Source organism: the organism of the source record quoted next, unplaced genomic scaffold (genome assembly GCF_019419815.1).
Source record: "Pyrus x bretschneideri cultivar Hongxiangsu unplaced genomic scaffold, Pyrus_bretschneideri_v1 Contig28, whole genome shotgun sequence".
In the NCBI taxonomy this organism is placed as follows: Eukaryota; Viridiplantae; Streptophyta; class Magnoliopsida; order Rosales; family Rosaceae; genus Pyrus; species Pyrus x bretschneideri.
The window spans coordinates 4997738-5023078 of NW_025999590.1; the positions used below are offsets into that span (position 1 = coordinate 4997738).

A 25341-nucleotide genomic window follows, 5' to 3' on the forward strand; every position below is an offset into this window, starting at 1 on the left:
CTCTGGACACGAAGGTTCGCAGCGGATCCAATTCCCACAAACACAATACACAAGGGACTTCATGTTCATGTAGGTGTTTTATATCTTGTTTATACCCGTTTGTATTTCTGATTTAGAGACGCTGCAAGCGGCAATTTAGTAGGAAAGAGACGCCGTATTTGTCTTCAACCTTTGCGTCTTTTGTGGTTCCATGGATATATTGTTTAGGAGCAAATCATTGGATGCCTCATGTGTTCATTGTCCCCTTTCGCTGTCACATCCTGGTTCAGGGCGGATCACTTCCCGGACCCGCTCTACCATCGTAGCACGATATTGTCCGTTTTGGACCCCGATCACGCCCTCACGGTTTTATTTTTAGGAACTCACGAGCAACTTCCCAGTGGATCACCCATCATGGGATTGCTCAAGCCTCCTTCTCGTTTAACTTCGGAGTTGCTACGGAACCCGAAGCTAGTAAGCTCCCACAAGGCCTCGTGCTAGGTAAGGATGAGAATATACATATAAGGATCACTCCCCTAGGCGATGTGGGATGTCACAATCCATCCATCTTAGGGGCTCGACGTCCTCGTCGGCACACCATGGCCAGGGTTAGGCTCTGATACTAATCTAACACGCCTCGACCCCGAGGTCCTAGGAACATCGAGATGGTCACGTGCTGGCCGACACCCGAAGGGTGACGAAAGCCATTTAATTTAAATGAAAAACTGAGAAATAAGCTAAAATACGCCATATGGCTAATTATACAAATAAACGTGCAAATTCTAAGTATTGAAATTAGGTAACTACACAACACGTTCAGAGCATAAGTCTATCACGGAGTACAAGCAGAAAACTAAGATAGAGAAGTGCTATTACAATAGATGGCGAAACGGAGCGAATAACACAATATCACTGGTAGGGGAATGCCTTATAGCTCAGATCGTATTCCTTATTCATAGGTCCTGAAGGGGGCGCAAAACAAACATGAGTGGACCAAGTATATATATAATATAATAAAACAGTTATCAACGTACTAACCCCCAGGTTTTATGAAAATACAAATATAATGATAAATATAGGTTTTCCGAAACCTAGCATGCTGTGCAATGTCTCAAATCATAATTTGCATAAAATAATAAACACTAATGAATGTCTGATATAACTCTTCATGCCCCATGCCGGCTCCCCGTCTCTGAGCAGACCGTCAGAGGAAGATACACTTCAGGCCCCATCCTGGCTTTCCGTCTCTGAGCAGACTCAGAGGAAAACACTCCAGGAATTGTTGTCTCATCCTCAACTAATAACTGGGACTAAGGAAATATTCGCTGAAAATCCTCCGGAATTCAGTCCAATTCATCGGAGTATTAGGTGGACGAGAATTCTTCATTGATTTCCACCAACGCCTAGCATCCTCTTTTAGAAAATAAGTTGCAATATCCACCCATTCACCTGGCGGGCATCTTATAGTCTCTAAAGTGTCCTCCACTTGTTCTAATCATTCCTCAACCTTCGGACAAGCCCCAACTGCATGAAAGTCCGGAATACCATGACTGCGAGCAATCTCAATATAAGTGCGATTCGATCTATTACCACCAGTAAAAGCATTCCGTATGGCATTAGTCAGTTGTTGGATTCCTCCCCCTACACTAGAACGGGCTCGACGAGGCACATTCCCACCAATGGGGTCTATAATTCTGAGAAAAGGCAAGAGAGATTTAAAATAACTAGAGATTAAAAATACAGTGGAAAATATGATTACCAAATGATGGAATGAAATCCTAAGTATGATCTGATACCAATTGTCACATCCCGGCCCGGGGCAGATTACTTCCCGGGCCCGCTCCACCACTGTAGCACGATATTGTCCACTTTGGGCCCTGACCACGCCCTCACGGCTTTGTTTTTGGGAACTCATGAGCAACTTCCCAGTGGGTCACCCATCATGGGATTGCTCAAGCTTCCTTCTCGCTTAACTTAACTTCGGAGTTCCTACGGAACCCGAAGCCAGTGAGCTCCTAAAAGGCCTCGTGTTAGGTAAGGATGAGAATATACATATAAGGATCATTCCCCTGGCGATGCGGGATGTCACAATAGGTAAGAATAAGAATATACATATAAGGATCACTTCTTTGAGTGATGTGGGATATCACAATTTGGTATCAGAGCATGGTTAGTTCAGAGCATACTTAGGATTTCATTCCACCATTTGGTAGTCATAATTTCTACTGCATTCTTAATCTCTAGTTATTCTAAATTGCTCTTACCTTTTTTCAGAATTATGGACCTCACTGGTAGAAATGTGCCTCGTCGAGCCCGTTCTAGTGTAGGGGGAGGAATCCAACAACTGATTAATGTCATACGGAATGTTTTTACTGGTGGTAATAGATCGAATCACACTTACATTGAGATTGCTCGCAGTCATGGTATTCCGGACCTTCATGCAGTTGGGGCTTGTTCGGAGGCTGAGGAATGATTAGAACAGGTGGAGGACACTCTGGAGAGTATGAGATGCCCACCAGGTGAATGGGTGGATACTGCAACTTATTTTCTAAAAGAGGATGCTAGGCGTTGGTGGAAATCAGTGAAGAATTCTCGTCCACCTAATACTCCGATGAATTGGGCTGAATTCTGAAGGATTTTCAGCGAATATTTCCTTAGTCCTAGTTATCAGTTGAGGATGAGATAACAATTCCTGGAGTGTTTTCCTCTGACTGTCTGCTCAGAGACGGGAAGCCGGCATGGGGCCTGAAGTGTATCTTCCTCTGACGGTCTGGTCAGAGCCGGCATGGGGCCTGAAGAGTTATATCGGACATTCACTAGTGTTTATTATTTTATGCAAATTATGATTTGAGGCATTGCACAGCATGTTAGATTTCGGAAAACCTATATTTATCATTATATTTGTGTTTTCATAAAACTTGGGGGTTAGTACGTTGATAATTATTTTATTATATTATATATATATATATATATATATATATATATATACTTGGTCCACTCATGTTTGTTTTGCGCCCCCTTCAGGACCTATGAATGAGGAATACGATCTGAGCTACGAGGCATTCCCCTACCAGTGATGTTGTGTTATTCACTCTGTTTCGCCATCTATTGTAATAGCACTTCTCTATCTTAGTTTTCTGCTTGTACTCCGTGATAGACTTATGCTCTAGACGTGTTGTGTAATTACCTAATTTCAATACTTAGAATTTGCACGTTTATTTGTATAATTAGCCTTATGGCGTATTTTAGCTTATTTCTCAGTTTTTCGTTTAAATTAAATGGCTTTCGTCATCCTTCGGGAGTCGTCTAGCACGTGACCATCTCGATGTTCCTAGGACCTCGGGGTCGGGGCGTGTCAGTGACTTGCCTACATTACTTTACTAGTAAACAAACCAACTTTTTTTTTTTTTTTTTTTTTTTATTATAAGCTCGTAGGACCTGACTTTTGTTGACCTTAGGCCTACATTATTTCCTTGGTTCTATTTTCTATATTACTCAAAAATAAAATTCATTTTCATAAAATAAAAAAAATAAAAAAAAAGTGGGTTAACACTCACGGTTTTTGGTTAGTTTTGCAAATTCATATGAAAATCATCGTTTAACTACTTTGTTTTCACTTTCATCTCACCGTGAGTTTTTAAATTAATATACGACTTTACTTTGGTATTCTTGAAGGTGGAACACTATTTTAGCAATGTTTTGGGTCTCACTACCATTTTTTCACTTAATTTTCATTTTTCAGCTCAAATATTCTATTGAATTTACTTTTGTTGTTCAATAAATGGTAAAATCGCTTCGAAATGATATCAAGTTATCCTTAATTTTCATGGAAAATATTTCGGGAAAATAAAGTTTGCACTCTTCACAAAAAATGTGCGTTATCATTACTGTTTTTTAGTTAGTTTTGTAAATTCGTACACAAATCATCATTAGGTCTATTTGTTTTCACCTTCGCCTCATCGTGAGCTTGAGGTCTTTAAAATTAATGTAATATTGGTCATTGATATCCTTAAGGGTGGGTGGAACCTCATTGTGGCAATGTTTTGGGCTTCACCACGAATTTTTTTCACTTATTCCTTTTGTTTGTTGGTTTAAATTTTGGGGTGTGCTATCCACACTTCATTTTACTTCTCACACACTTCTTAATAATTTTTGTCCATTGATCTTCTTCAATTCATCCAATCTGACGGTCGAAAATTAAAAAGGTGTGTGAGAAGTAAAATGGGATGTGTGGATATCATACCCCTAAATTTTTTATTAAAAGTACAATTATTGATCAATAAATTGTAAAACTGCTTCCAAATGCATTATAAAATTTTCATTAATTCTCATGGAAAAAATTTTGCAAAAAATAAAAATGTTGTTTTTCACAAAAAAATATGGGTTAAAAACTCAAGATTTTAGTAGGTTTTGCAAATTCGTTTAAAAAATTATCATTTATCTATTTATTTTCATCTTCGTATTACTGTGAGTTTTTAAAAATTAATTTAAGATTTTGCTTTGATATCCTTGAGGGTGAACTCAATTTTGGCAATGTTGCATTCGTGTCGTGTTTTTTGTGTTCGTGTCATTTTCGTGACATACCCCATATCATAATAGATCGCATTGTGTAAGTAAATGGGTAACATGGCTCGACTCGAAATCGACCTGTTAATATTATCAGGTAATATGACCCAACTTGTTACTCGTTAAACAAAATATATTTTTAATTAACAAATAATAAAAATGAAAACATAATTTGACCCAAAAAAATGAAAAATATAATACTAAATTAGTTAATGCATACCGCATTGTCGCATAAATATTACTTCCAAACATAAAATAAAATAAAATAAAATTGTCTTTCAAGTATTACATACCCCAAAATAAGAGATTAATAAAAAAACATTAGTACATTACCACAAAGGGAAATTTTATCCGAACTCATTTAACATCTTTCTACACCCAACTTCTTTACACCCATATTACTTTTAATTAAAACCATCAATATCTCTTTAACCCAAATATACTACCTAAATTACCCTCACAAATCCAATTCAATATGTAAATTTATCTTTCCACTCATTTAGAAAATAAAAACCCAAAATCAGAGTTCTCCAACCCATTCAAAGCATAAAGAGAGTAGTCAAATAAATGATGTTTACTTCATTATCAGATTGTGATGTCTATACATGTTTGGAGCCGAGTGAAATGGCGTGTTTACTACCTTTGTCACTTCTGCTTATAGAGGTTCTCTTGTTCCCGTCAACCTCCTTTGTCGACCATGGGGATTGCTTAGGCAACAGAGGAAGAATTCGAGGTCAGTAAACAACGGTTGATGTGGGTGTTCACAGTAGACACTATGTGGTTGCTTCAAAGGATTAAACCTTAGCAGGAAGCAACAATTTTGGTACTTCTCATCGAACCACATGTTCTTAAAATTAATTTAGGACATTCCTAAGGTTTTCGACACCAGAAAATATTTGGTAGCCCACTATTAGTTTATATATATATTTTTATTCTTCAAATTTACAAAATTGATAAAAAATAAATAAAAATAGTTTTGGGACCTAATAAATGATAGGATCTCATCCAAAAGTCGTGTAACATTTTCCTTAGCTCCCACGCAAAATATTTCCTAAAACTAAAAACTGTAAGTTATAATCTACGTTCAAATCGATTTAGGGAAATTTTACAAGATTCATTTTACTCCAAAATTCAAGTCATTCTTCTTGTCACATCGGGGATGAGGCCCTCACCACATCCCGGACTCGACTCCACCGTAGCACGATATTGTCCGCTTTGGGCCCCTACCACACCCTTACGGTTTTGTTTCTGAGAACTCAGATGAGAACTTCCCAGTGGGTCACCCATCTTGGGAATGCTCTCGCCCGAACTCGCTTAACTTCGGCGTTCCGATGGAACCCGAAGCCAGTGAACTCCCAAAATGCCTCATGCTAGGTAGAGATAAAAATATACATATAAGGCTTACAGGATCCACTCTCATGGGCGATGTGGGATGTTACATTCTCGTCACACCACATGTTTCCTAAAATTAATTTAGGACATTTTGAAAATTTTCAACTCATAAAAAAAGTTTGGGAACCCAACCATTATGTCATTATTATTATTTTTAAATCAATAAAAATAATTTCGAGAGCTAATAAATGGTAGGATCATATCCAAATGTCTTAAAACATTTTCCTTAGCTCCCGCGCAAAATATTTTCTCAAATTAAAATTTCAATTTTTTGACAAAAACCGTGAGTAATCTACGTTTTGAAATCAATTTGGTGATTTTTACAAAGTTCTTTATAAGCCAAATTTTGAATCATTCTCGTTGTATGACATGTTTCCTAATATTAATCATGACATTTCAATGATTTTTGACACATAAAAAAAAAATTTGGGGCCCACCATTAGGTCATTAATTTTTTTTTTATTTTTCATCTTTAAAAATAATAAAAAATAATTCCAAGAGCTAATAAATGGTAAGATCACATCCAAATGTGTTGAAACATTTTCCTTAGCTCCCAAGCAAAATATTTTCTAAAATTAAAAATATCAAATTTTTACAAAAACTGTGAATTATAACCCACGTTTTCAAATCAATTTTGAGAATTTTACAAGATTCATTATAAACCAAAATTCGAGTCATTCTCGTGGTAGCACATGTTTTCTAAAATTAATTAAGACATATTTCGAGGCCCACTATTAGTTTGTATTATTTTTTCTACTTTTCAAGTTTCAAAATCAATAAAAAGTAATCTCAGGAGCTAATAAATGGTGGGATCACATCCAAATGTCTTCACATTTTCTTTAGCTCCCACACAATATATTTTTCTAAAATTAAAATTTCAATTTTTTGACAAAAACTGTGAGTTATGACCCATGTTTTCAAATTGATTTTGAAAATTTTACAAAATTCATTATAAGTCAAAATTGGAGTTATTCTTGTTGCACCACCACATGTTCCCTGAAACTAATCAGGACATTTTAAAAAGTTTTGACACATAATAAATATTTGGGTGCCCACTCTTAGTTTATATCAATTTCTATTTTTCGAATTTAAAAATCAATGAAAAAATAGTTTTAAAGACTAATAAATGATAGGATCGCATGCGACATTTTTCTTAGCTCCCACTCAAAAAAATTCCTAAAACTAAAAATTTCAATTTCTTCTAGAAAAATTGTGAGTTACCCACACTTTCAAATCAATTTGGGAATTTTTACAGTACATTTTTTAGCTGGTTTTACAAATTAGTACAAAAATCATCACTAAATCTATTTGGTTCACCTTCATCTCACCGTGAGGTTTTTCAAAATTAATTTGAGACTTTCCCTTGAAATTCAGTGAAGTGAAAACCCCATTTTAGCAATGTCCCGAGTCTCCTTTAACTTTACTCTTTACTCTTTAGTTTTCGAATTAAATTCAGTGAAGTGAAACCCCCATTTTGGCAATGTCCCAAGTCACGATTTTTAGTCGGTTTTATAAATTCGTACAAAGATCATCATTAAGTCTATGTTTTCACATTTGGCTCACCAGAAGTTTTTTAAAATTAATGTTCAACTTTCCGTTGATATTCTTGAAGGTAGATCCCCATTTTACAATGTTTTGGACTTTATCACTATTTTTTTATTTAAATATTCAATTAAAAATATTTTTGTTGCTCGATAAATAGTAGTCACTTGCTATTTACAGAATTGTCCTTAATAATTATGTAAAATATACCACAAATATTATTAAATTTTCACGAAAAATTTTGGGTTAACGAGTTAATGGACTTGGCCTGAGATCCGTGAATGGGTTGTTACTTAGTAAATCGTAAAATTGATTAAAAACCTTGAATTATTGCTCTTAATGTTTGTGAAAGATTCCATTTTGGTCAATTTGCATTACAATCTCCTGGTATTTTCAACTTCGAACCTCGTGAATACCAATTCATTATGGCAGCCCATTGTGTAACTTTAGTCCTTGTCCGTTTGGTGTAAATGATATCGTTGTATCAAAAACAAAAATTGAATGCTAAACCAATAAATTAAAATACAAGCCGAGCTCATAACATAACCACAACTAGTGAAGATAGACCTGAACACGCAAGGAAGAGAGACTGCCTGAAATAAATAATGTAGGAAATTGTTTGTCCCTATAATTTGTGTGATATACATAGAAATTGAATAGAAGAGAAATTACAGCTACATCGTACCAAAAAGTCTCCCTATTTTTGCACTGCACTGCACTGCCCTGGCCTTCTATGAAATGAAACACATAAAAGAGAAAACCGAAACAAAAAACCAATAAATTAAAAACAAGAACCTAATTTCTTCCTTCAGCAATTAATCACATAAATAATGTTACCTTGATAAAACTCCATCCAACTTTATTCGGGTTCTGATAGAGCGAAAGAGCTCACCCACTTCCGGATCGCGTGTATCAATCTACCACTTAGTTGGATTTATGAAACTGATCCAAAGAAATGTCAGGGCGTAGTTAAAAAACTTCTATCTCCATGGCGGCGGTGGTTGCTGCTGCTGCTGCTGCTGCTGTCTGTAGCTGAACGGGTATGGTTCCCAGCCGCTGTCTGGTTCCTTCCTTTTCCCACCAACTGTAGAACTTGAAGGGGGTTGTGAGTTATTCCTGAAATGATCCTCCATTGACCTTCCCTGACCGTGAATGAAAAGCTGCCTCAGGCCCACCGAGTCCCTATTGCCTCCATCAACCATGAAGCCGGAGTTCAGATCAAAACTGGGGCGTGATGGCCCAGCACCATTTATCACACCATTTAGACCTGGCTGCGCACCAGTCAAATTCATGATGAACGGTGACTGGGAGAAATGTGGAGGAACAGCGGATGGAGAGGCCATAATTTGAGGTACAACCGTGGCTCCTTTGGAATCCACCATGTAGGGGATTGTGCCACCAGGTCCATACATAGCTGAGGAGAACGACAAGGTGGGTCCAGTTGCCAATCCATTGTAGCCGAAAACAGGAGGGTGAGAGTAAGAGACTGTTGAACCCATGTCCAAAAAGCTTCCAGTTCTTGCCATGGTAGCTTCTGTTGCGGTCTCAATAGCCTTGCCGTTTGCCAGGGACAGATTTTGAGAAGCTTCTTTTCTGTTTATCTCGACTCTGGTACCCATGATAGAAATAACTGAAGCATCCTGTCTAGGCCATCCATATGCATTTGCATTTTGAGAAGACTTACCCGGCCCATGATCTACAGAATCAATATGAAAATATGGCCTGTCATTCAAATCAAAATTCCTCATAGAAGGCTGCATTGATGAAGATGATGAAGCAGGAGATGGGCTGCGACGGCCAATCCGGTTGAACAAGAACTGTCCTTCCACCCTTGAATCTGATGGTAAGGCATCACCATCATCATCAATACGATTCAGATCCAAATGGGGCCTCCCTGATCTATTCTGACTCATTTCCACTGAAGATTCCCCAGAAGGAAGGCCAGATGACACTAGAATTTGTTTTCCTAAATCATCACCATCCTCAGCCACATTCAGATCAATGTCAAGGCAATTTTGCCTCTGCTTTGAGCTATCACTGGTGGCCCCTGTAGAAAGATTCTTATCACCATCTGAGAGTCTACGAGGAGATGCCCGGCGAAAAGCACTATTCGCCGCAGATCCTATCCACCCAATAGCCCCTTCAAACTGCAAACGGGCTCCAGGTAAGCCAGCAGCTGCTACTGGTCTTGAAACAGGAATTGGCGTAGAGACGGGATTTACCGGGCGATCCATTTCATCGGAGCACACTTCTTGATTTAGATCAAAACTACAAAGACCCTTTTCTGGGTTAACTTCTGGTTCTTGAGCTGCTTCAGTCACCTGAGAGGACTCCATATCAGGATTTGCCTCTGCCGAATGACTATGTGGAGTAGTGCACAGATTTTCTGAACTATCTATGTGGTCCTCCCTCTCAGGATTTGGCTCTGCAGAATGACTTTGTTCAGTTGGCGCCTCGTTTGGTGAAACCTGAGTAGGTAAGTCCCGTTCTGCATTTATAGATTCTGGGCTATTGGCCTGTCTGAGTCCACATTCTGAAGTTTTCTCCGAAGATGAACTGCAGTCCGGTTCTTCTCTTTCATATTCTTGGGCTACCCGTCGAGCAACTTCTAGAGCATCAACCATCCCATACTCAAGTTCAATATCTGACCTTCTTTTATCAATTGTGTCAGGACTTTTGGCATCAATTGCTAGTTTAGGATACTCATTAGGAATTGTCAATTCCTCATCTTCATCGCTTGAATGCTCCTTATCTTCATCAACAGCCATCTTGGAAGAAGTCTCCAAATCTTCAAGTTTTCCTGAAATACTACCATTCCCAGATGAGTCTTGCGGCGTGTTTGAACAGCATTCACCCTCTTGAACTGTAGTACCGCAAGGATTGACAGCTCTTGTATCATCCACCACACCCTTTGGATCAGATGCAGTCGTCCCTTCACTACCAAAAGCAGTATATTTTTCACAAGAATCATCCTGATTGGCATTTTTTTGCAAAGCAGAATCAGTTGCCACATCCTGGGAAGTAGCACTATCAGCACCTGAATAAACAATCCCAGGTTCCAACAGACCAGACCCTGAAGAGATGTCTGTCACTCCCAACTTCTTAGGGGAACTGTTGACTTTGTGGTCCTGATTTTCATTTTTTGACAACTCATTCAATTTTGGACCGTCTGAATGTTCATCAACACTGTTCAGTTTTGCTAACGGAAAAATAGAAGTTCCAACTGAAGTAATCCCTCCCACAGAACATATAAAGGATTCATCTTTTATAGGATTTTCGTGAATAGGGTTCAACACAACAGCAGAGGCCAAAGTATCCAGAGATCCATCTTTGATGTAAGCGCTGTCTAAATGTTTGTGGGTTGGGGGAGACTCTTTGTTACAAGGTTGTATTGGTAAAGCATCAGCACTTTCTGGTTGAAGATCACCCGAAGTCCTTAATGGCATTACTGCATCTGGGTTAGGTCCTGATGAATGATTTTCTCTGTGATCACCTACTTCTGAAGTAACATTTAAAGCAGATGGCTTAGAATCTTCTTCCAAACTCTTAGAACTCCCATCATCTGAGAGAACCCCAGCATTCACAACATCAACATGAACTGCATTACCATCCTCCTTCCAGCTATCAAACAGCAGTCTTGCTTGATCCTGAACCATGGAGCTTCTGTAGCTAAGAAGACTCTTCACGGTACTCCAGATCCCTGAAGATAATGACCCCTTATTGTGTCTATGCAGCTTTTCAAGTGCTCGTAACAGAGCAGTTATTGACTCTTCTACAAAGTTCTCATTTGTATCTTTACTTAAATTTTGGGCATCCTTTAGCCATCTATCAACAAACATGAGTCCATCTAATTGAATAAAAAGATCAAGACAGTCCTTATTCTCCGTGGCAGCAATTGTGCTTGCAACAGCAGCCCACTGCCGGGTTGCATCACCAATATTATTCACGACAGAATCTTTCTCACTCTGCATTACGGTGACCAGCTCCTGAACTCGCGATGGGGCTGTGAGTCCATCTTTCATCTCAGTTAAGGTAAAGAAATCTTCGAGAGTCATGGTGCTTTACACAGCATGCTTACACAACAAGAATTCCATGCAGAACACCAATGCTTTAATTTTCATTCAGAACTGCATTAATTACAAATGGTTACGTCAAAAATCAATAAAAGAACTTACACAGAAATTAATACCACCATAAGCAATTTACCATATCTGTACTACAACAAAAATATAACAGATGATGATGTCCCTTAACTGGTTAGAAAGACAGAATTGAACAATTTTACGAAAAGCCTTTTGATCAGGCAGGTGGTGCCTCAGGGCATGGTTATATTTAATGATTTTCGCACCAACTTCTAATAAGTTCCTCTAATCGTGCAACAAATAGTAAAAATTTAAGGCATATTACTATTAATGTCATTGATATCATTTCTTCTTATTCAAAAGGTGATGTGAAACATAAGTGCATATTCTACACTTCTAGTATTATTAGGTCAAGAGAACAAAATGATTTGAACTGATTACAGATTCAAGTAAATATTCACCTACATCTAACTATCCAAGTATAAGAAGTTTAAACCAATTGATTGTCCCAAGCAATACAAAATCCGATAGTGCAATAAAAATACTCTATAGTGAGGCAAAGAGTACAAAGTAAAAGGAATAAGAAAAAAATTTAATTAAATGATCTGATACGCTATCAATCAAACAAATACATTATGTGAAAACTCTTAACTTAAAGAGGAAACGTTGATCCACATCAAGCTTGTAGAGACTTGAACATAAATTTGTTAAATTGGCAACAATGGTTATAAATATTAATATGTTCTAAACTGGCAAGACAGAATACCTGCAAACCCAATTAGTTAATAACATTTAACGCTCAAGAATTAAATGAACTCAAACAATTAAAAACTAAACAATTCTTTCCAATTAAGAACTTTGGAAATAAAGCATAGATCAAGCATGAGTTTGAACTATACATAAGCCCCAAGTGATGCATTGCCACCATTGACAAATTACAACCACGAAGAGATAAGATGACAATAACATAAGTAAGAGAGGAGAAGGTTGGGTACAACCAAGCTAAGAAAAAAAAAATCCAAGAATAAAATAAAATATCAAATTATGATGATGAGGCATAAGACAAGCTGTATTTATACTAGAAGTGATCCTTTCAGGTAAATTTTGTATCGGACAGATTCACAAATGAACTATTTCTCCCTTACAGAACTCAACTCACAAAATTTAGAACTACGTGACCAATGTATCAACATTGATGTTCCCACTTGAATGAATCTGTGGTTATACCAAAATTCAGATACAAGATTCACACAATTATATCCAGTATATTAACCCATTGTAAATAATAGCCTAACAAAACTTATTGCTAGACTGTTAGATTCCTTGACCAGACCATCATAAACTTATTATACAATCAAATATCATCAAATTTCAATAAAGGTCTTCCACTAGTCCACACAAGTGCATGTGCAGCCAAACAATGGATTAATAAATGAGAGATTTTTCAAAGAGTGTGAAACACATACAAAAGCACTTGTCACTAAAGTTCAAAGAAACAAATAACTTTTAAGAGATATGATCTGTAATTGTGTAGATAGGGAAGAAACGCTGGCATAAATAAACAGAAAGTAGCCTACTCTCACACGAACAACATCTAGCGTTCTTAAGTCTAATCCACATACAGTCAAACAAAAATGAAGCTACGTTGTTCAATATATATCATGAAATCGAAGTCGTATTCAAAGTGTAAATTTTGCTTCTCCGCCAAATTTAAAATATGCTGATAATCGATCATCCAAGCACGCTCACGATAAAAACATCATGCACACACAAAACATATATACAAATACCAAATCGTAAATCTCTCATTAAACCAATAAGAGACAAAGAGTAGCATCCGTACCTGATGAAGATTGGAGCTTTCGGATCACATCGACAAATACGACGCAACCTAATCCTGAAACAACCGAAGAGGCAACAAATTCAATGCACGAAAAGAAATTCCGAAGTATATAACATGATTAGGGGAACAAATTACCGACACACACTGAATCAGACATTAAAACCTAGACTCATACCACTAATCATATAACTCCATTGATTTGGCTATAAGTATATGCTATAAAATCCAAACACGGGAAACCCTAATATCCAAAACAGGGGAGTGAGAGCAAAGAGGATCAAAATCCCACCTTTTCACGCTTCGGACGAACGAGAAGTGGTGTGAAAATATACGGATATGGAAAAATTAATCAGGATTACGGGATTAATGCCGCGAGAGATGGTGCTTAATTAAGGCTAATTCCGAATTGGAATCAAATTAATTTCACAAAATTGTAATGGAAAATGGCAAAAATAAAATAAAATTAGAAGCTGCAGTTCGTCGTCTACTTTACCTTCGCGGACAAAAAAAAACCCTAGCTTTGACACAGTCCAATTCAGAAGCTCCTCCGCTCTCTCTCTCTCTCTCTCTCTCTTCTGTGTATGTGCTGTGCTTTCTCTCTCCAAGCTCGTAGGATTTGTATCTCTCTCCTCCTTCGTAAAACCCTCGCCTTGTTCTGTGTGAAGCCTTCTTTTCGAACCAGAGAGAGAAACGAGAGTCCACCGTTTCCTCTTGTTTTTTTTCCTTTTTCCAGAAATTCTGAATTGAATTTGTTTTGATTAATTTTTCGTTTTGTTTTTTATTTTCTGGTGCTCTCATCCATTAGAGAAATTTTTTTTATTATGATCGGACACGAAATGTTTTAGGTAAGTAATGATAAATTTTATTTTTTAAGTTATTAATTTTTTAACGCACATATTTTCTTATTTATATAATGACACGTAATGTACTACTTCGTTTTTCGATCACACTAAAAAAATCTTTTTTTAAGCGACAAGCTCGACCAATGAAACGGTGACGTTTTGTTCGAATGGGGGAATGCAAAGGTGACAGTTGGATGCACCAAAAACCAAAAATGTCAATTTCGTTGTGGGGCTTATGGGCTTTTCGCAGGGGGGTGGGACGTGGTCTAAACTAAAGCCTACGGGCTGAAAAGGAGGGAGGCTTATCCTTGTCACTTTCATGGGGTCCCGTCGCGGTCACGTGTGGCTCACGCACGCATGTGATCGAGTTTAGTGACGTGATGGTTTATAGTTTATCTTGTTTGTTTGTTAATTTAGGAAAAACATCATCTCAGATTTCTGTTTTTTAATCCACCAAATCAGAAAATTCGTGTTGTTAAAATTTTATCAAACGATTACAAACTGAGGTCCACTTTAAAATTTATAATAACTTTAGACATTAGATCAAATTTCAACGGTACGGATTCCTTGATTTGGTGAATTAAGAGGAAGGAATCCGAAGAGGATCCATTTCCTTAATTTAGTTGCTGATACTATAGATAAGTAGAGGGGATTAGAATTTGGCTTTAGTAACATCGAGAAGATAAATATTATTGACTTAAAACGTTTTTTTGGTAATGACGACTATGATTTTTCTTTTACCTGTTCGGATATTGTATTACGTTGTCGAAGTAGTGCATTGCTTCTTCAAAATTGTAAAACCACTTTAAGCACTAACGTTTAAATGTGTTATACCCTCAATTTACGCATTGACATTACAAGTCCTTTTGTAGTACAACAATTGTATATTGTCTATATTAATTTCTCCAATATTTACCAATTTTTCGCAACAGAAAAAAATTAAGAATCTACGGACCAAAGTTTTTAATTTAACCCTAAACATAGACAGGATGCCTACATATTTATTTAGAAGACAAACATTGACAACTTGCCAACAAATTTATTAGTGGATAAAAAACGACAAAAAATTGGACTTTCGCCAAATGGCTTCGTTTGAAAAGATCACCATCACTTTGCACAGTGGTTAGCGAACCATTTTTATCATTACTAGTGGTGTTCAATAGCTTTTATTATCTTTGAGAATAAGCAATTTTCACGTACTAATTTAAAAACCTTTTTTTTTTTAAAGGCAGTTCTCTTTTTGAAAGAACGAGAAGACTCGTAAAAACATTTCAACATCCTCCTGTGTAATTCACTAATGTTGAAAATTGAACTCATAATGTCACATCCCAGTTCGGGATGGATCACTTTCCGGGCTCGCTCCACCACCATAGCACGATATTGTCCGCTTTGGGCTTATCATTCCCTCACGGTTTTGTTTTTAGAAACTCATGAGCAACTTCCCAGTGGGTCATCTATCATGGGATTGCTCTAGCCCCTTCTCGCTTAACTTCGAAGTTCCTACGGAACCCGAAGCCAGTGAGCTCCCAAAAGGCCTTGTGCTAGATAGAGATGAGAATATACATTTAAGAATCACTCTCCTGGACGATGTGAGATGTCACACATAACGTGCAATGTGACTTACATGCCTGGATTAAAAGCAATAACAACAAAAATAAAAGGACAAAACAACAAAATAAAGAATATATAAGAATGTCAAGAATTCTTGGTACAACCAAAATAATGACAACGCTGTTTGCACTGAACTTTCAACATATTCACATATCAAATTCAAAGAATTTCGTAGACGTGGACTCACGCATTTGCTACAGCAAAATAAAGATCTCTCCAAAAAAGTTCGTATGAGAATAGCATTCAAGAGAGATTGTAAAAACAAAAATGAAGTGTTGATGACATATTCATTTGTCATTAAACACTTTTCAAAAGCCCCAGATCGGCCCATCGATCGATCAAAAGTCTCTCTCGATAGTAAGTTGTAACTAATTAGTGGTTAACAAAGCCAAATATCATAACATATTAAGATTTTTTGTTACGATTTTCGATAAGAGTGTTTGACTATAGCACTTACATTAAGTGAGGTCACATGAAGACAAATGCGACTAAAATACAAAATAACTATTTTTTTTATCTTATAAAAATGTTCTTAAATAAACATGGTCACGAATGCATGTCGGAATGTTTCTCATATGATATAGGTAATGCAAGCATATAGATAAATATGTTTTCATCCAACTTTGCACACCACACTAATTGCAGAGGGGGCCAAAACACAAAACAGAAAAATGGGCCAGGTGCAAAATGAACTGGTACTAATTCCTAACTAGGAAGATTTCTGTGGAGCAAACGCAAAAGAGAGATGCTACCTTGCGTTCTGTGCCTTTCTTCAACGGCACCTGATTTCCTCTTTCCACGCTGCAAATTGGTTTTATTAGCAATGCATCATTATATATCCGGAGTGAGAGATGGGGGGAGAGAGAGCGAGAGAGGGGAAGAGAGAGGGGGGGGGGGAGAGAGAGAGAGAGAGAGAGAGAGAGAGAGAGAGAGAGAGAGCGAGAGAGACGGATTTTTACCTTTGGCTTCTCATCATCGTTAATGTCCAGAGTACTGAAATCCCTTAGCAATAAGGATGATGCAGGCAAAAGTCTCCTGTTTATTTCCATATAAAAGGGTTCAGAAGAGAGCCATTCATTCAAATGCAGTAGTAGAGAAAAAAAACAATGATCGTAGAAGAACCTTTTCGGTTTCTCTGTTTTTGTAGAGATTTTAACACCCGGTTCACTGTCAGGAATCTCAATAACATCGCACCCTTTAGTTGACACAAGGTCTTCCTTCGGTGATGTTGGAAAGTTCAATAATTCCTAGAAGAAACAGGAAAACTCATTGAGTTAAAAAGCTCATTGAAAACAAGTAAAAAAAGAGAATGCTGACTTTACCCGGGGCTTCTGAATCTCATCCTTCACATCCAAAACACCAGAATCTCTTGTTTCCCTGTCTGGAATTGCAATAACATCGCACCCTTTAGTTAACACAAGGTCTACCTTCGGCGATGTTGGAAAGTTCGATAATTCCTAGGAGAAACAGGAAAACTTATTGAGGTGCAAGTTCTTTTAAAAGCTCATAGAAAACAAGTAAAAAGAGTGTGCTAAGAACTTTACCCGAGGCTTCTGAATCTCATCCTCAACATCAACCGCACTGACATCCTTTGGTGATGGAGATGAAGAAGGCGAAGCTCTCCTGATTAGAACAATAAATATAGTCAAGAATTCAGCCAAAAAGGTGCTTAATACAAAATCCTATTAAGGAAATTAAGCAGGCAACCAAAATTTAAAATGATATAACACCCCCTAACCTTTCCGATTTCTCCAACTGTAAAGCTTGGCAAGAAGTATCAAGTCCACTCTCACAATCTAGCTGGCTAACAACATTATAATGTCCAGTAGAGAGGACATATTCAGATTTCTCCCACCGTATAGCTTGGCAAGAGGTATCAAGGCCACTCTCACAATCTAGCAGGTCAACACCATTACATTGTCCAGTAACGGCAACCTCCTCCAAGTTCTCCGTCTGTAATGCTTGGCAAGAAGTATCGAGTGCACTCTCACCATCTAGCAGGTCAACAGCAATGCAGTGTCCAGTAGAGGGGACATCTTCCGATTTCTTCAACTGTATAGCTTGGCAAGAAGTATCGAGGCCACTCTCACAATCTAGCAGGTCAACACCATTACATTGTCCAGTAGAGGCAACCTCCACCAAGTTCTCCGTCTGTAATGCTTGGCAAGAAGTATCAAGTGCACTCTCACTATCTAGCAGGTCAACAGCAATGCAGTGTCCAGTAGAGGGGACATCTTCCGATTTCTTCAACTGTATAGCTTGGCAAGAAGTATAAAGGCCGCTCTCACAATCTAGCAGGTCAACACCATTACTTTGTCCAGTAGAGGCAACCTCCTCCAAGTTCTCCGTCCGTAATGCTTGGCAAGAAGTATCGAGGGAACTCTCACTATTTAGCAGGTCAACAGCATTGCAATGTCCAGTAGAGGAGACATCTTCCGATTTCTTCAACTGTATAGCTTGGCAAGAAATATCAAGGCCACTCTCACAATCTAGCAGGTCAACACCATTACGTTGTCCAGCAAAGGCAACCTCCTCCAAGTTCTCCATCTGTAATGCTTGGCAAGAAGTATCGAGTGCACTCTCACCATCTAGCAGGTCAACAGCATTGCAATGTCCAGTAGAGGGGACATCTTCCAATTTCGTCAACCATATAGCTTGGCAAGAAGTATCAAGGCCACTCTCACAAGCTAGCAGGTCAACACCATTACTTTGTCCAGTAGAGGCAACCTCCTCCAAGTTCTCCGTCTGTAATGGTTGGCAACAAGTATTGAGTAAATTCTCACTATCTACCAGGTCAACAGCATTGCAATGTCCAGTAGAGGGGACATCTTCCGATTTCTTCAACTGTATAGCTTGGCAAGAAGTATCGAGGCCACTCTCACAATCTAGCAGGTCAACACCATTACTTTGTCCAGTAGAGGCAACCTCCTCCAAGTTCTCCGTCTGTAATGCTTGGAAAGAAGTATTGAGTGAACTCTCATCATCTAGCAGGTCAACAGCATTGCAATATCCATTTAAGGAAATATCTTTTGATGATTCCTATTTAACAGGGAAAAGAACCACATGCAATTATTCACACTAGTTAACAAGAGTCTTATGTAAAGAAGAGGTAAAAGGAATCATATAGTGTAGCCATATACTTTTTCACGACAGTGATGATGTAAAACAAAAGTTAAAAAAAAAAAAAAAAAAAACGATTGGCTGGAAGTATGTATGAGGACAATGAAAAAGCTTGAAAACGTACAGACAAGATAAACATCATTGGAAGAAAAATAAGATTCAAAGAATCACAAAAATCACAAAAATTCAAAATATAGTTCAAGAGTCTAACCTTATGCCCCTCACCAAGCAAGTCGTCCAGTTCAACAGAAGAGCAGCTATCCTTTCTATGCATGGCAAGTGACTGATAAGAGTCCACCATAAAACCTGAAAACCTTAAACTTACAAACTCAAGCTAGAAACTCTGTGGAAATGATACCTAGTAGGCAAAAGAATATCACACTGACACAAAACCAAGATTTAAGAGGTTCTTGTGTTTTGTGGTCAAAGTCCACAGCACTAGTTACTGGTTAAGAAGCTACAACTACAAACTACAAATCATGGTAAAAACTACAAGTACAACATGATATGCAAATGTAAAGTATTGAACTCTTTAAGTCTAACCTGCTACATCCACACTCAAATAACTATCCTCTGGTCTGACAGATATAGACTCACACAGATCCGTGGCACTATGTTCACTGCCGGAAACTCCCTCACATGTCTGCGTTATATAGCATGTAACAGCTACGTTAAATTCCAATTCAACTAAAACGTAAATCACTCTAAACGATAAGATTAAAATCTTCTTTCTTGATAGTTCTTACCTGATGATCTTGCTTATTTGGGTTTTCAAGTTCAAGGCATAAAGTACTCACCTCAACAACATCCAAACTTTTCACCTAGGGTATCAGGAAGGTAAAACCACTTAGCGTAAGCAAATTCATTAAAGATAAGATTACTAACCAAGTCAAACATGAAACCAAACTCTAAGAGGTAGATAATAGTTGAGCAAGACAAAATATGTCAAACCTCATCAAGATTGCTAGATTCTTGACCACCCACTCCAGACAAGCTGACCTCAACTGCTTCTCTGTTGGAACATGAACAGCAGGACTGGACATCCTTGAGCTCCTTTTCAAGCTCAAGACATCTTGTCTGTTCAGTCATGAGATTTTCTCTGAGATGTTGGATTTCGTCATCTGCCACCTACTTCAATTAGATTGATGATTATACTTTTTGGCCAATACAGATGAGTATATGGAGCTAGTAATTAACTTTAAAAGTCTTATGTGTTTCAAAACAAGAAGATATCACTTCCCAAAAACTTAAAAACTCTTCATTACCTTGAGTTTTTCTTTATACTGCTTCAAAACATTCCATATAGCTTTGGAAAAACTCTGCATTATCCGATGGTTTCTCTCTCCCTGATCGGAGTCAACACAACCTGATTTTGTAAACGCACAGAGCAGAAACTAAGCAAATTAGATAAGGAATCCTGGCGGTTGGAATAAGAAAAAGAAAGTGGGTAAGTCCATCTAAGTTACCACTGCTTTTTACAGAACCTTCCTTGGATAGTGCATTTTCTGCTTCAATGCTTTTGTGTTCTTCAATCTGAAATCAACCAGAAAATAGAAGTGATAAAGATATGCTTTAGGTTTTCTTTAAAATAATCCAATAGTGATACAGACACTTGGGAACTATAATACATGTCATAGTTGCTTCCAGTTATTCCAATTAAGCTACAACATAGATACAGAGAAATTTTTGGAAACACTCACACCAAATACCAAAATAATCACAACACCCAATGTGTACATAATGTTCATCCATAAATTTTTGCAGAAGTTTGGGAACATGTGTAGCATGGATACAATGATACAAACACTGATCAGTCAAAATGGAAACGCTAATCCCATTAAAAATAATTTCAATGAAAGTAAATGTTAGCAAGCATAAAAGAGAAAGTGAAATGATCTTATGTTACTCTTCAGATAGGAATACTGACAAAACAACATCTGAAGCCAGCAATGAAATTGAGACACAAATGAAATAATAACATAACTTGTAAGGTATTGAAAGAATCATTTAACCAAGACAGACATACAGCGCAAGCATCGGGATCAGTAACTTTCATTTTTTTGCGCTGCTCAGTTCTAGACAAAGCTTGGAAATGCCTTTTGGGGTATGAGATATTTGATGGTTCTTCAACATAATTATACCTGAAATACATGGTACAAAGCTGTTAACACTTCATACAGCAAGAAATAGTTCAAATATAATGTGCAATTTTTGGGTTGGAGGTGTGAATTGTACTTGATTTCCATAAAAGGTGAGGCTTGTCTCAGCACGTAAGATGTATCACGATAATCCCCTTCTCCTGATTTGACTGTTAAAATCTGTGAGTTTAAGAAAGAAAGTGCATGAGATAATTTGGAACGGCAACAAAACCGCAAGAAAATGAAAACATATTTTGAATATTCCAACTCATCAAAAGTTTTTGAACAAACTCCATTGGTTATCCAATTTTGGAAATAAGACAGCATACCAATGCCATCCTCTTCTTGCCTTCCAAATAATCTCGCAGATACTTGGTTAACTGTTTGAAGAGAGAGGAAAAAAAAAAATCACATTAATAACATTTGATCCTAAATTGTATTAAAGTTACCAAAAGACCTCCAAAAAAAAAAAAAAAACCAACCCTGGCAATATTTCATGCCAATTCGAATCTTTGTATTAGGTACTTAAACAAAAGATTGTTTCTCGTCAATAGATCAGATAACTAAGATGCATGATGAGCATACATACATCTCAGTTGGCCATTCCGATCAACTATGTACATAAATCAGCAAAGCAAAACATATTACGTATTTTCAATAAGTAGAGGAAAACATTACCAAAGAGTTCTGAAAGTGTTTCTGCAATGGTTTCTTAGGGTTCTTCTGATGCTCCAGTAACGACTAAATCCACAAAAAAGAAAGGAAAATGACTATAGACACATACAAGCATAGGGGGAGAGAGAGAGAGAGAGAGAGAGAGAGAGAGAGAGAGAGAGCTAGGGGACTTAAAATTTGTAAAAAAAATGAGCAAGCAATAATCACCCAAGTAAAATGGTGAACTGATTATCATAAAAATGCAAATGAATAATGAAGTCTAGAAAACCAACTTAAGGCAACATACTCTCAAGCACAAGCCTATAACCATTGATGTATTGTTGATGAAATTACTTTCAAGCAATCTGGCTCCCTGAAAATTAAAAGAAAAAAGGCCAAACCATAAACAAAATCATTATTCAAAATCAAGACTTGTGCAAAAAATCTGTCATTAATCGAAGTATCCCAAAAATACTAATAGTATAGATCTGGCGAGATGGTGGTAACAATTATAGAGCAAATATCATGCTCTGAGGGATGCATTGAACATCCAAAATTGAACAAACTTCAACATTTAAAAGCCAGCACTTCAAAGAGAATAATTCAGTCACATATGTGAAACCTGATTTCCAGTTCTTTTTTCTCTTTCCGCTCCAGCAAGATCAACAATAGTGAGGACGCCATCATTTGCTTGATTATTATCATCTCCATTACACTTGTCAGCAACAGCACGAATGTTTATAATACACTGCGACCGGCTAGAAGCATATAAAAAATGTAGCCATAATTCTTATGTGACCGTAAAATTCAGACATTGTAAGAAACAATGTAGAAAAATGGATGAAACAAAGAATACGTAAGTTCATCAGTGACTGTCACGCACCTTGATTGGCTATTTGCATTTGTCATTCCCGTTGCACGCTTTAGCATTGCCTGAGCAATTAACGATTCTGCCTGTCTAGCGTCAGAAATGGGTATCTGTTTACAGAAATAGAATAGGTGCTAGTTATTTCCAATATCCAACCACATAATCAAATTAAACTCAAAGATAGTAATCAACCTCTTGCAAGCCTCTTAGGGTTGATTGTTGCATGCTTAAATCTCCACCATTAGGAGATAAGTCAAATAGCCTTTCTCCTTTGCCTCGTTCAGAGCTTATCTCGAAGATCGATATGAAAAATGATCTGTGAAGAGTGAATGAAGACATCATACGATATAAGTTGAGTAACAGGTCCAGCAACTAAATCTAAAGACTAAAATCACGTGTTGACGTTGCCCAATACCTCGAAGACTCAGAAATGCTCCCTGAAGTCTGATTGAAGATATGTTGAAGAGCAAGCGGAACCATACCCGGCTGCCTGGGGCACCCAAACACCGTATGAGTCTTACCCGAGCCACTAGGCCCCAATGCAGCCAGCATCCCACTCTTACCCCTCAGAAATTCTTCTACTAAAGGCTTCACCATCTTATCATACACCTCTTCCTATCAACAACAACACAAATTCGCCAAAAGGAAAGAGATTTATACATGATCATTATAAAAGAACAATTTGAAATCATACTTTCCACTGAATTTTCCAGCATTTTGTCTCCAACCAAACATAACACAAACGAAAACTAACCTGAGAGGAATCAGAGGAGAAGACGTGCGAAAACCCCTCATAAACCTCAGTCTTCGTGCGGTTAGATTCCTGCAGTGCTAGTGGCGGCGATAGCGTCACGGAATGAGAAGTATTCACTTTTATACAGACTTCTTCCTTTATCTTTCTGTTGTTCTGCGGCGATCGTCCGGCCGCCGACTTCTTCTTCGCCGGGTTTTGGGGCCAAGCATTTTTTAATCTCGGCTTCGGATTCTGATCCGCCCCGAAGCCGCCTGTTTTGTCCCCAAGCTTGGACGGCACAAGGGGCCGAATCCTCAGAAAAACCCTAAGGTTTTCGGCCACGGGGTTCGGTTTAGCAACGTCCATGGAGAGGATTTCTTGGGTTGGGAAAGATCGTACTCCGGGCGCAATTGAAGACGGAATTTGCATTTCTCGAGCTGCTGTGGCGGGCGTTGGCGTTGGCCTGGCCCTCCGGTGAGGGTTACGGCGAACGGTCACCGTGTTTGGACCCGGTGCTGGGCTGTTGATCTCCATACTCAATCAGTGAGCGTGTGCGGTGTCGCTTCGTCTCTGCTCTCAACGTCACGCCTTTCCTTTTTCTTTTTTTCCGTTTGAGTTTTAGCGCTAAAATGGAGCGATGCGGCTATTTCAAGTTTTGAACTTTGCTTTCGCAAAGGGAACGCAATATTTCTAAAATTACAAATGTATTAAGTAACTTTAACAAAAAGTTGCCGTTTTATTTTAACAAAAAATTATATTTTTACAATAAAAGATCAATCTTGATACTATTTATTTTACCCCTTATTTTTTCTGTATAGTGAAAACTCAAAATTTTCAAGCCTTTTTTATTAGTACTAGGATTGATATTTTAGTGTAAAAATATGATTTTTTTGTTAAAATGAACAGTACCGGAAGTCTTTTGTTAAAGTTCCCCTGAAACATAATGTTTTGATTATAAATTGAATTTTTTGCCTCTCCAAAAAGTTTTTAAGTTAAAATTTGAAAAACTAAGAAAAAATTAAAATCCCCCACGGTTTTTTTTATATCATTTAAATAAAACATCTATACCTTTTTAAAATTTGATTAAAGTGTTTTGACCAATAGTTACCTCTATTTTTTAAAATTAAAATAATTTTTAAATTTGATATACTTTTCCTTATTTAGTGGAGATATTAGTAATTAAACTATATATTTCTCTTCTTCCAAATATGTTTTTTTTATCAGCTTTTCTTTGTTTTTTTGCTTTTTTTTGGTTATGCAAACATTTAATATTATTTCTTTTTTCAAATGGTTTTTTCTTTTTTAAATAGTTGGTGATCAAAATAAAAGCTTCATGTAATTTTTTCAATTTTTTTGTGATTTTTTTTTAATTTTTTTACTGTTTTTTAAGTATAGTTGTTGATGAATTATTATTAGGTGCAATACATTACGTATATATTATCTGCGGGCACATTTGAATTTACAAAAATCATTAATTGGTATGTTTATTTGCAATTTTGGTACATTTGATTTAATACATATTGGTAGTATTGGTACATTATTTTATTTTGTACACATTGTATATTGTTATGTTTATATTATTCTCAATCCTATTTTCTTTTAAAATACTAAAAGAAAAACTTATTTCCGTACGTTTGAATTTGGGGAATTTAAAAATATTTTAAACTATTTTGGAAAGAAAATATCTTAAATCGTAGATAATTATTGATAATTTGTAGCATTATTGTGAAAATAAATTGAATCTAACCAACTTTTTTTTTTTTTTTTTTTTTACAATTATCTCTAACAGAGGAGAGTGTAATCAAAAGGCTAGATTATAGTAAATTTGTTATAATATAATGTGCATATAGCACAAAAAATATGACAAAAAACGTTTAATCAAATCATTAAAAGGCATGGATGTTTGATCAAAAGAATTTAAAACTGAGGTGCCTACGTCAAAAGATATATATATTATAAAAGAAAAGTAGA

At 37.0% G+C, this 25341-nt stretch overlaps 2 protein-coding genes across 3 annotated transcripts; both read right to left on the bottom strand.

Annotated features, from left to right (window-relative positions):
- Positions 1-8047: 8047 nt before the first annotated feature.
- LOC125479178 lies at positions 8048-14206 on the bottom strand. Of its 2 annotated transcripts, XR_007259857.1 has the most exons (4): positions 13898-14206; positions 13405-13458; positions 8317-11606; positions 8048-8210 (listed from the first exon to the last, which is right to left on the bottom strand). XR_007259857.1 is itself a non-coding variant. In XM_048588253.1 (3 exons), exon 3 carries the CDS (start codon positions 11532-11534, stop codon positions 8460-8462), a length of 3075 nt encoding a protein of 1024 aa, XP_048444210.1. In that variant the 5' UTR covers positions 11535-11606; positions 13405-13458; positions 13898-14206; the 3' UTR covers positions 8048-8459. The 2 variants fall into 2 exon arrangements, 1 of the variants encoding a protein (XP_048444210.1); XM_048588253.1 differs by having other exon boundaries at positions 8048-11606.
- A 2049-nt stretch (positions 14207-16255) lies between these two features.
- LOC125479169 (kinesin-like protein KIN-6) lies at positions 16256-24029 on the bottom strand. The gene is made up of 22 exons (XM_048588238.1): positions 23392-24029; positions 23053-23252; positions 22830-22953; positions 22653-22747; positions 22392-22527; positions 22077-22142; positions 21794-21856; positions 21445-21495; positions 21213-21295; positions 21004-21118; positions 20444-20510; positions 20243-20343; positions 19929-20105; positions 19724-19798; positions 19521-19620; positions 19189-19283; positions 17596-18896; positions 17402-17480; positions 17180-17314; positions 16980-17104; positions 16817-16892; positions 16256-16658 (listed from the first exon to the last, which is right to left on the bottom strand). Exons 1-22 carry the CDS (start codon positions 23902-23904, stop codon positions 16563-16565), a joined length of 3873 nt encoding a protein of 1290 aa, XP_048444195.1. The 5' UTR covers positions 23905-24029; the 3' UTR covers positions 16256-16562.
- Between the last annotated feature and the right edge of the window lie 1312 nt (positions 24030-25341).